At 37.8% G+C, this 12,751-nt stretch overlaps 1 protein-coding gene across 11 annotated transcripts in view; it reads left to right on the forward strand.

Annotated features, from left to right (window-relative positions):
* The window catches only part of BCAS3 (BCAS3 microtubule associated cell migration factor), a 486,041-nt gene that overhangs the window by 105,629 nt on the left and 367,661 nt on the right, over positions 1 to 12,751 (forward strand). For all 11 annotated transcript variants that reach the window (XM_039507722.1, XM_039507724.1, XM_039507723.1 and 8 more), the window contains 2 exons: positions 931 to 1,101; positions 12,426 to 12,519. In XM_039507722.1, the coding sequence (XP_039363656.1) occupies positions 931 to 1,101; positions 12,426 to 12,519 (265 nt within the window). The remainder of the gene's footprint in view (positions 1 to 930; positions 1,102 to 12,425; positions 12,520 to 12,751) is intronic.

A 12,751-nucleotide genomic window follows, 5' to 3' on the forward strand; every position in this document is an offset into this window, starting at 1 on the left:
CCACATCCTTCCTGTCTTACTCATCTGGATACCATTGCCTTCAGTGGGACTATTATCATATGAGTAAGTCAAGCATGATTTGGTCCTAAGTAAGTATTTCTCTACGTAGTGGGAATGGGCGACGGGATGGATCACTTTGTTTACCCATTCTGCTCATTCCCTCTGAGGCACCTGGCATTGGCCACTGTTCAAAGACAGGGTACTGGGCTAGATGGACCTTTGGTCTGACCCAGTATGGCCATTCTTATGCAGTGAATGTGTAATGCCTTTATTCCTCTCACTGCAGCTACAACTTACATTTGATCCCTGTTACCATCTCTGAGGTGACGTATCAAATGAAATGAAGGACAAACCTTGTATATTTCTGTAGTTCATCATCATAGAGGAGAAAGGTCATATGCCAATAGAAATGTGATCTGTGTACTCACACTGCACTTCTTTCAATGGGTTCTGTGCACCTGTCCCCTGTTATTATAATATCAGTGTATTGTAATGCTTTCAACTGTGGTGGCTATTGCTCAGTACCTGCAGGAACAAACAAATAAAAATGTTAGTTTTAAAAAGAAAAAAAATAACATAATGTCTAAAGACATTACAGTGAATACTTCTCTTCCTTTTATCAATGTTTTTGAAGCCCCTGAATAAAATATGTGAAATTACATTTTATTTTCCAAAGAAAACCAGTTCACAAGATAGATCAAACTCTGTTGGTGGCTTGCTAAGCCTTTTAAATAGACTATTACTACATGTAGCGTCTCACACAATTAGTATGTCAGTTATAAAAACCCATTTAATTTGTTTTGTGTGTTTCTTGATGTATGGTGATGAGCAATCTAGTCACCACATTCATTGTGCTGTGAGAGAAATTTCAATGTAGATCTGAAAAAACAGCCCTAAAACTGTATTTATTGGTTCTCTTTCTTTTTATAGACGATAAAGACTGGACTTACAATGGTTGGGAAAGTGGTTACACAGCTGACAGGGACATTGCCTTCAGGAGCAACTGAAGAAGAGATTTTAGTTCATAGCAATACTCGTCGAAGTCCTCTGGTGCCTGGGATCATCACTGTTATTGATACCGAGACAGTTGGAGAAGGGCAGGTAATACAACTTGCAAAGAAACAAAAAAGAGTATCAGAAGTGCTTTAAGTGTCACAAGACTTTAGAATTAAAAATGCATTATGTGCTTTTAGATTTCCAAATGAAAACTATAACCATGATTTTTATCAGGTCAAGCAAATTTACAGATGCACATTGTTATGACATAGGAAGTGCTATTTGGGAATGAATTTAAGCCAGCATGTATATAGCCTGTAATGCGCATTTACATGACATTTTGACAACATCAAGTGTGAAGTATCACTTTCTGTCCCTCTAACACTTGCTCAAAAGTGACATTGATTTATGCTGACCAGTTGTATGTGGGTATGGTCTGATTACATTTATTAATACATAATGTAGCAGGAAATTTTGACTGTGCTCTAGAAATATGGTGAATTGTTTGATATGGTGTAAAATAGTAATAATTGGGAGACCATGGTTAGCTAAGCAAATGGAGAACTTGGGTAGAAAGTCTGAAATTACTCAGCTTTTCAAAGCATAAGTTTGAGTGAGTCCTAGTCTGCCATTTAATATTTTTTTCTGACAACATAGTTAATTTATAGAACACAGTAGTACCACATAAGATTATCTGTTTAAAAAACCCATATGTCAACCATTTAAAATGGAAACGAATGTTTTAATGAAGTTTCTTTATAAAATAAAGGTGTCGTAGGTTTCTTATTGATTTACTTCAATTAATCATTTCTTTTTTAAGGGCCTGATCCTGGAGACTCTAACTAATGCAAGACTCTAACTGGTTTAATTATTTATGATGGTTCTGCAAATTGAGTTTTTCCATAATCTATTTGTCAACATTTGCTGAATTAAAAACAAAAAGAACAACTCCCCACCCTCATTCCTTCCTATTTCTCCCAACCCCTCAAAGGCCCACACTAATGTTTAGGATGCACTGTGTGTACAGCTATGTTACCTTGGTAAGATATTTTTTTAAAAATCGGTCATGTTATGTATGTTTCCTAACTGATGATAAAATAAAATATTTTCATTCCCAGGTTTATAAGATGCTGTCTGATATTTTAATGTTTCCAAGAATTAATTTAAAGATAATCAAATCCATATAGTGTTGCCAGTGATTTGATATTGAAGTCCCTTCTCTCTTAAAACCAAAATAATACAAAACCAGCAGAAAATAGAAAACAACACTATTTTATTTGATTTTACAAGATCATGTTAGTAAAATAAGGCTGCTGGCCTTTGGGATTCATTTTTGTTTCCTGGAAAAATTTCTGTTGCCTTTTCTTAGAAAGCCAGAAAAAAAGAAAAATTCTACTTCATAAATTTCTCATGAAGCCTTGTTTAATGCAGTCATTATATCTGATGTTCTTGTCTGTGCATTGACTATTCTGCATAGGCTTAGAAATAAAATGATTTATCTTGGGTTTTGAAGTCGTCTTGTTGATTTAGAGGTTTTTATGAACTTGTCCTCTGACCTTACCAGTGGTAGGGAATAATCAAACCTAAAGGACACTGTGGAAAAGTAGTTGTAAAAATGATAACAGTTGCTTTGCCCAGCTAACACTACAATATCAAAAATAAGCCATTATTTGTAGTGAAACAATTGTTTTTTGTCTTAAACCCCTAAAGTAACAGGCTTTGAGGTAGACATTATTCTTAGATCATTTGAATTCAGAAATAACTTTCTGGCGTTTGTATTTTTGTCACTTGGGATATGTAAACAGTATTGGGGTTCATTATTTATGTTCATTGTGGAGCTGGGTCTCAGAATTTTCTGCATGAGTTTTTCTAATAAGGGGAAATAACTTCCGTTTATGTTGTTGGGGGTTTTTTGGCCACAAAAGGCCTTTTCATAACTTCAGAAAGGTCTAGGTCTATCAATGAAGAAGCTTGGTAAACAAAAACCTGGGAGATAGTTTTTAATTTTTTATGTGGCCTAGAAAAAGTTGGTTGTTGTACAACACTGCCTCTGTAGGGTACTTTCCTGTATAAGGTGTATGATTTGCGATTGTGTCCCTTCTGAGTCATTGCCAGATGCTACCCTCCTACTCTGTTTCCCCCATCACTGAGTTGAATCAGCAAGTTTTGTGCACAGATCCTAGCTTGAACATGGCAGATTCAAATTCTGCTGGCTGGATGAATTACCTAGTTGTAGTGCAGAGGAGTGGAAATAAGAGTCAGTTGGTAGGAGACTGGGAACGCTCCTGCTCTCTCATGCTGATGGGACCAGGTACGTCCGCAGGAGGTGACAGGTTACTGCTTAGATGATGTAGGATCCGTTTGCACTACCTCGACAGACATGGATAGTTTTCATAGCATAATTGATTCAGGCTCCAGTTTAGCAAGGCACTTAAGCAGATGCCTGACTTTAAATGTGTGAGTAGTCTCACTGAAGGAAATGGGACTGCTCACATGCTTAAAGGTATTAGAGAGACTAGGTGGGTGAGGTAATGTCTTTTATTGGACCAACTTCTGTTGGTCAGAGAGATCTGAAGAAGAGCTCTGTGTAGCTCAAAAGCTTTTGTCTCTCACCAACAGAAGTTGGTGGAATAAAAGATGTTGCCTCACCCATCTTGTCTCTCTCATATCCTAGGACTGACATGGCTACAACTGCACTGCATTCTTAAAGGTAGGCACGTGGTTAATCACCTTGCTCAGTTGCTGTCTATATGACTACTGAGCTGGGTTGATCCTTGCTCATTATATTTTGTGTCTGGAAGGAATTGACCCTGTCATGGCAAATTGGCTTGTGTAGAGTGTGTTTTACCCCACCTCCACACCTGCCCCATTCCTCGAACCTCTGCTGGGTTCACCCAGGTGGGATGGAGAGTGGTTGAGCTGGATGGTTAATGTGGGTTACTCACAGGTCTAAGGCAGGGGTCGGCAACCTTTGAGAAGTAATGTGCCAAGTCTTCTTAAATTACAGTAAGGAAATGATTTCGCATGCCAGTAATACATTTTACAGTTACAGGGGCCGGCGGAGGGAACCCTAGACTGGCAGCATGGGTGGCAGACTGAACCCCAGACCAGCAGTGGGCTGAGCCCAGCCCACTGCCAGTGTGGGGTTCCGTCGACCGGCCCCTGCCAGGCGGGGTCCCAGCTGCCGGCCCCGCTCAGCTTGCTGCTGGCCTGGAGTTCCATTCATTCAGGCAGGCAGCGGGCTGAGTGGGGCCGGCAGCCGGGACCCCGGCTGGCAGCAGAGTGCCACTCAAAATCAGCTCACGTGCCGCCTTTGGCACACGTGCCGCAGGTTGCCGACCCTTGGTCTAAGGTTAGGCCCATGCTCAGATGAAATAATTGTTCTACAGTTACAGGTCAAATCCCTTGTGTATTTTTATCTTCGCTTTCAAGGCACAGTTCCTGGCAGTGATTAAGCGGGCAGTGATAGGATATAGTATCCAGATCTAGACTCAATTGGAGAAATGAAATGACAAAGTAGATATGAGGCACCAAAGGGTAGAATCCCTGACTCATCCCAGGTGGAAAGGAAAGGATGAGGATTTGTGGTTTGGGCTATTACATCTCTCTTGAATTGAAATGGATATGCTCAGTGGTAGCTTGGGTCTTCCTAAATCGCATGGGAAACCACTGGGAATTCTTGATTCCAGAGAAGTTTGTATTCTGGATTGAGTTAACTCTTTCCAGACACTGTAGCAAAGCCCTTTCATCCAGGGACCTGTGCATTGTGAGGTGTGTGTGTGTCTCTTAAAGGATAGTCAGAAATAATAGCAGCTCTGGAGGCAAGTTTCAGAGACATGGAGGGGAGTCAGGTGCCCAACTTCCAATGATTTTCAGCTGGGCACCTAAGTGCCCTTTGTGAATTTCAAAATCACCCTATTTATCCACGTAGCACTAACCCCACCTCTGACAAAGAACTCGGGGCATTGTATTATATAATGGAATGAAAACAATTACAGTGTAATAAAAATAATGAAATGACCTCTTTAAGAGGTAGATATTTAAAAACAAACGAGGGTCCAGTTTAAAAAGTGGAACAAAAAGCATAGGAAAGGAAAGTAATAAATATAAATGGCCAGTAGTGGTTCTCCTGCAAATACTTTTGAAAGGGAAAGAAGTAGGTAAAGGATAAAATGAAATAGGTGTCACTGGGGAGCTCATTCCATATCATGGGGCCTACAACAGCAGAACGTGTGATTGTTGACTTTGGATATGACAGTATAAACCCTAAATTGCGGGGGATGTATGTGTGTGATATGCAGATTTACCTGCAAAAATTAGGGTTAAGGAGCATGTATTGAACATAGGCCAGAAGTGTTAGAATTTTAAACTGGCATTACTCTCTCTCGTTTTAAAATTCAGTTTACCCTTTTATAGGCAGCCAGTGTAACGAATGCAAGATAGCACTCAGTGCATTTAGTGAGATATAATATTGCTTAATTTGAAACATTATTAGCTTTCTACAGACATATACACACATTTGTACACCGAAGAAATCTTTGAATTTAACTAGAGAGAGATGTAATGTTGTAAATCTCTGAGGAAAATATTTTTAGTAAATCTTATGAATATAGACATGTTAGTGAAATCTCACATGTGGCAGTTGTTTATATGCTAGTTCCTTCTTTTAAAAACAGTGGTACTTTGAGAAAGTTTTTAACTGTAGTGTCGTTAAAAGAAAAGTGTAGAAATGTTGAATTATTGGATTATTTGGATTATATTTAAAAACTGAATAAAAATAATTATCAAGAATCCTAAGTAACTTTGTGGTCAACCAAAATATGTTACCACGGTCCGTGTGCTTGTTTAAACTTCCTTTTAATGAAGTGTTACCAAACTTTTCAGTTAACTGCAGTGGCTATTTATTTGGATCTGTTAATTAGTTTAAATTGATAAAAACGAACCTTTACAGATGTCCTCTTTTTTCCCTAATTGGAAATAAATACAGAAACCTTTAGTGGTTTGAGTTTTATAGAAAAATTATTTTCTTTTGACCTTTGATTCTTTATTCTTAATTAATTCATCAACTAGGCCACCCACATTTAGTCTGAAATAATGACCTTTTCCAAAAGCCGGCAGTTTTGTGACTGAACATAAATCTGTTAAACATCTAACATTTAGTTGATTCTTAATGTTTTTGATAGAGTGATGTGATTAATGGTATATCATTGTGTTACTCATTGATCATTCAAAACACATGAAAATATTTGAGGAAAATTTTTTAATGTTAACTTTGAAAAATTATAAGGTAGATAACATGTTGGTCTTTTTATGTTTTAAAATGTGACTGGTGGTTTTTTTTTCCTGTTCCCTATTAACTTTTTATTGCATTAAAGAGGAATTCTTCATAAAAAAAAAAAAGGGGGCAGACTGCTGCAGTTCCATAAGTTCATTTCCATTTGGTAAGGAGCTGATAACAATTGAACCAAATAAAGATGCTTATCAGGGAGCAAGAATCATAGTGAAACTTTATGGTAAAACAAAAGGTTTAAAGAATAAAGGGTTTTCAATAGTAAAACTTTAACGGCATACGCAATTCCATTGGTGATAAATCCCAGTACTGGTACTTACAACAAAGTACAATTTTCACAAAAGTTAATTTAGTATTCGAACACTCATTATATACTTCACTTTTTATATCTACATGTATTACAGCTATATATATATATATAATAATGTAAATAAAAATAAAATATAGCAACAGGATTCCCTCAGAGCATAATACTGTCTGCCTTACTTTTATTAAAGGGGATCTGCTTTTTGTCAAGAAGACATTTTTGTCTCAGATAAATGGTTCAGTCTGAGCGCAAGGCTGTTTTGAGTTTATGCTGGATTCTATTAAAAGGAGTGCAGTAGTTAATGCCACAGATTTATCACTTTTAGCCCTTTTCCACTGATGTTTGACCTTAGCTATAATGGTTTTGGGGTTTTTTTGCACATACATCTTAGGACCTGAAGCTGACAATACACTGACTTTAGCTATTTCAATCCACTGAGACTTTAATGAAGATATTTTTGTATATGCAATAGATATAGAATATTGTATTCTTCATATTTCTGTTGCTAAATTGCTTAGTTTGATTTTTATGATGATGGGAATCATTCTTTCTTAATTGTATTAAGAATAAGACCAACTTGATTCAATTTGTGTCCATTTTTATTTGTGTTACCTTCATATTTTTTTTAAAAGCATGTCTCCACTGGGGTAAGTCATGTAATTTGCTTTTAAAGATTACAATAATTGAAGTCACAATTATCAATAGCTTCTGTTCAACAACATGGAACATACTAAAAATGAAGTAAAACACAGTTTAAACTAAAGCCTTTTTTTCCTAGTCTATCTCTTGCCCTCAAAGCAAACACTGTATTCTAATAGCATGTGTAATGATCCTGTTGGGTTTTTGTCTGTTTTTCTGTTTAAACAAGATAAAGGCTACTTTATTAATCTTTTATCACTTAGTGTTTTGTTGAACTTCAATGCAATTAGCTTGATAGAGCTACAGCAGTGACTCATCATGTTCAATTAAGCACTGGGTAGAGCTGCTTCTTCTGAACATCATATTGCAGCTATCTGGATGAGGCGCTGGTTAGGCATCTCAGATAAGAGGAGTGGTGATTTTCAGGGTCTCAACAGAAAAGGCCTAATGTTATTTTTGTGGAATTCTTAATTTCTGATGATGGGGAAATATGTAAAGAAGATATTTGAGTAACCTTGTTATGCTGAGTTACCATGCATTTGTGAGGACAGTGGCTGGATTTATGAACCTATTACGATAGGTGACTTTGTCATGGTCTTTTAATCTTAACACCAAAAGGAGTGTGTTTAAATCACTGCCATGGAGTTTGAAAAAGTCCCAGCATGAAAATACGGGATTGGGGGCTTCCCCACTCTGGCAGCAGCTGAACACGTTAGGCAATTTGTGCCATTCTTTCCCAAGAAAGGATTCCCACTTCCACGCTTCTCAGTTGCACATAGTATGAACTGGTGGAAAGGGACCGGCTTTACAACATCAACATTGATTTAATGTGCCTCCCAGTCACCCATGGGTAATTCTCAACTCACTCCAGCCCCTCCAGTACCGTTGCAGAAAACTTTTCATTTCAGCATCAGGGTAAAGTGTCCCCATCCCATCTTCTGTGAAGTCTGTCTAGAAGAATCCCCTTTGATCTGAATACCTTTTTCATTGCCTCAGTCCTTCAGCCTTGTCCTATAAATGAAAGTTGCCCCTCTTCTACAGTTACAGGGGTATAGTTAAAGACATCTTTATACTAGTATTGTTGTGTCCACAGTAGGGGTAATAGATCAGTAAAAAAAAAATTGCATCTAACTGAAAAAGTTACACGGGGTACAAAATCTGCAGGCAGACTAGGCCTTCATACTTTGCCTTTTGGAAGAGCTTTGAAAGGACCACAGCCTAGATTTCATTGCTGGGCTCTTCTCTGGCTGACAAGACTGATCATTAGGTCAGCCAGGGAGAAGCCTTTGCCTCTTCCTTCCATTGTAGTGTAGAGATGTTAGAGACGATATAGAGATGTGAAAAAGGCCTCTCCCTCGCTTACCACAGCAACTGACCAATCAGCCATGCGAGAAGGGGAAAAACAGTAAAAGTTTCAGGTACAGCCAGAAGATTTTTAAATATAAGTAAATGATGAATTGCCCATTGCAGGTCCCGACTAACTTGCCTCCTGTATTCCAGTGTAATTTCCTTTTTTATGTTGAATTTGAAAACATGAGGGATGTGTCTTTAGCCTCCTATTTCCCCACATTGGCAGGTATGTGAGGTCACTAACCCCATTTTCTTAGTGGCTGCCATGGTAGGGAGTGAGAAGTATTAGATGGAAAGACAATGTGGGGCTGAGAGCCATGAGAGTCGGAGGATCACTTGTAGGAGGAGCTCTCCACCTCCTGTTAACTTCTGTATTTTTGAGTCTCAAAGTTTTGAGTTCTTACTCTCTGTTTAGGTAAACACGAGACACTGACATTTCCATTTGAATAAGACAGCTTTCCAAAGAGTTGGACTCTCTATCATTTTGGGGTTGCACAGCCTTCAAGGCAGGTTATGCATTTCTGAATGTAGAAAGGAGACAATAGAAATCAATTTACTCTTATTCCTTTAAAAAAATCACAAACAGTGGAATAGTAAATCCTAGTGAAAAGATTAAAAGGTAGTTCATTTGTTATGTTTGTAAGTGAGCTTTGTATGAAGAACCGGAGATTATTAGAAAACTGATTTTAAATCATTCACAAATTACGCCCTTCCAGGAAGAGCATTTCAAGAAGTAGCTGAAAAGCCATTTTAAAATTTGAACACCATTAGTTTAACCTATGAATGATAAATTTTTGGCTTTATGGTGTACTCAAATTAGAGTGTCCAAAGCATTTTACAATGCCTAATGATCCTGTGGAATCCCTATTTGTCATTATACTTTCAGACTAAAGTGTTTGCGTTTTCCTAACGGCCAGGCTGTTCTTTGACCGTTGTACAGAGATTTTTGTTGTAGAGATAATCATCTTAGTGCAACTTTCATTGCTTAAAAGAAACCCACACTGAATTAATCATGTTTGCTGTCTGTATAAAAATTTGCACATGCAACAAATCTGATAATATATATTAACTTGTTTTAACTGTGCTTTAGATGAATACTGATATCTACAAATTTCAGGTTAACAAAAACTGGATGTAACATGACTGGATTTAAAAATCTGCTGTTTCATGTGTGATACTAGTTTAGGGGGCAACTGCTATCTTTAATTATGATGAGAAGGCCTAGGGTAAGACTACATAACAGTTACATAAGAGTGGAAGCTGTGAAAAGATGATGTATATGAGTTATTCAGTGCAGCTTATATAGGCTGAGAAAAGGAACACTGTTTCTTTGAAATGCTCTTAGGAAGATCTCCAGACCCTTTTCTTAGTGGTTCTGGAATCAGTACAGAATGCTGACAACGGAAAGCAAAACCATAATTGTCCGTATGTGATAGTGCCAAGTAGTTTGAACGTTTAAAATAAGTTGGGCGCAGGCCTCCTCATCTCTATATGACTTCTTTAAACATTTTAAGATGATTTCTCGTTCGAAGCATAGAAATAATGTTTTCAAATTATCCAATGACTGTTAAGAAAAGGAAGTTTTAAATGCCCTCAAAAGTATTTTGGAACACAACAGACAAATTATTAGAAACTTGGGAGAAATAATTTGACATTAGAAAACTGGACCCTTGCTTATTTACTGTAGATGCCATTCACTTAATATGGGTTACATTGTTAATAAATTGTCAAATGTTTTTCATTAATAATTTTCTGGGATTATTTTGCTTTGTTTCGGGTTTTTTATCTTTAACACGATCATCATTTTAACTGAATAATAAAGTACCTCTCCACCTACTCTTCTTGCATCTGATAATGAATCCATGCAGTGTTTTAATTCCATTTTCTGATGATCAAGAACACATTTTCATGTAGTCAGATCTTGATAAACCTTGGCGGGACAGTTTCAGCCTCAGACAGTTTTTATCTGAGGCAGAATTTGGCCCTTGAATCTATCATGTCGCAACATAATAATTAGGTTACAAGTTTTCTCTCTCACAATCCAGGCTAAAGGCAATCCTAACCAAAGATATGAGTCCACATATGGTTCATGTCAACACATAAGCATCTCTCCATTCAGGAGATTGAATGTGTAGAACCTGGTGTTCTCTCAATGTACTTCTTTTAAAGGCAGTTGACTAATGTTGATGTTAAGATGGATACTTGGCTTGGCAGGGTTATAATCCAAAACCTCCTGAGTATCTTTAACCTAAGTAGTCCTGTGGTTGTTTTGTTTTGTTTTGTTGTTTTGTTAGTACTGCTATTTAAAATCCACCACAAGGAAATTTCAAGATGGAAAAAATCAGGTTACTTAGAATCATAGAAACATAGGCCAGGAAGTGATATTGAGAGGTCATCTGGTCCAGCCCCCTGCACTGAGGCAGGAACGTTCCTGAGAGGTGTTGATTTAACCTGTTCTTAAAAACCTCCTGTGAAGGGGATTCCACAGTCTCCCTTGGGAGCCTATTCCAGTGCTTAACGATTGTCAATAACTAAATTTATAAGAGAGTTGTTTCAATATACGCACTGAACTCTCCTCTTCTGTATGCTAGGGTGTCTGACCACATGAATTCCTTGTCATTCAAGGGAAGGATACAAATCACAATGCTTATAGATGGGGAGAACAGAACATTGAAAACCAAGGATCATGGGCCAAAGTAGATACTTTCTACTCTCTACTTTGATATTTTAAACTGGTTTCAGGTAAACAAGATTATAATAAAACAATGGGAACATATTGTAGTGAAGTGTCCTGCACTACCAGGAAGATGGATTAGATGACCTAAGAGAAGTGTTCAATCTTTATTTTTTTCCTTTGTATAAGCAGTCTTTTTTCCTACTTCCAGACAGTTCTGCTACGTATATTTTAAATATTACCAAGGAAAAGGTTTTCCTGTGTCATGATTAAGTGACACCTTCCACTTCGTAGGTTCCATTTGTGCTACCAGTTCTTTTTCTGTCATTTTTTTTTATCGTCTTGCTAGAAAAATTATTTGTCCTTTACACTTAAGGAATTATGTGTGCTTTTTGGCTGAAATTGTCCCTCATCAATGCCTCTTGGACTAGCTCAAACAAATTGGCCTGTTGCAGGACAAAGTCCACCTACCAACCTGAAGAAAAGTGAGGTAATTCCACAGCTTCTCTACAGCTGCTGCTTGAGTCCCCGGGATGGAACAGGAGATTCTATTCTGAAGTAGAAAGTTGCCCCCACTGGATCCTCCTAATTGTAGACCTACTGGCAACAACTCTGCCTCATCCTGCAGCAATCTAGACATGGAGCCTAGCTTCATAATACCCAGGATACAGAGTCTCGCACAAACCTCCTCTGCAGCCACCAACACTTCATGCAGCGGAGCAGCAGTAGGGTTAGTTATATCTGGAAGCGATAAGTAAAAGGGACTCCCTGTGCCTCATGTTGTGTGTCCAGTTTTTTCTAGTCTGCAGTATGGGAGCTGTATGCTTTAAAAATCACTCCATGTCATCTACAAAGTAGTGCAGAAAATTGTGCAGTTGTGTCTGGATGTTTCCAATAGTTTTACATGTATTAATATTTCTAATTCATGCTAGTATGTATCTTTTGTAAAATGGATATTCAAGTGTTAGTAATCCCGGCATGAATTTCCACTGTTTATGAAGAGGCCTGTAGGATTTCTACTCTTCAGGCAGTCATTTACAGAATCTTCAAAATTCTGCAGAGAAGTGCAGAAATGAGTGGGTGTTGAATGACTGTGCAACTTTTACTGCATAAAGATTGTACCATACAGCAACACCTAACCCTCCTTTGTCTCCATTAATATTATGCAGGTGATTGTTAGCGAGGATTCTGATAGCAGCGGTATTGTAGCCCACTTCCCTGCACATGAAAAGCCTATTTGCTGCATGGCTTTTAACCCCAGTGGTAAGTTCCTTCACCATCATAAATTTTGTATCGTATGTGAAGAGTAAAAAATGTAGTTTGTGAGTGATACTCTGTACCTCAGGGGAACACCCTACACCCCCATGTTCATCCTTATAAAATGATTGTGTGGTATCCAATGCAAAGTTTGTCATGTTGGGTGTCTTCGGAAGGCTCATGATGCACTGAGCGTAGTTGTTATAGTAATGTTATAGTAAATGTTACAGTAATGTTA

Source organism: Mauremys reevesii, linkage group 20, assembly GCF_016161935.1.
Source record: "Mauremys reevesii isolate NIE-2019 linkage group 20, ASM1616193v1, whole genome shotgun sequence".
NCBI lineage: Eukaryota > Metazoa > Chordata > Testudines > Geoemydidae > Mauremys > Mauremys reevesii.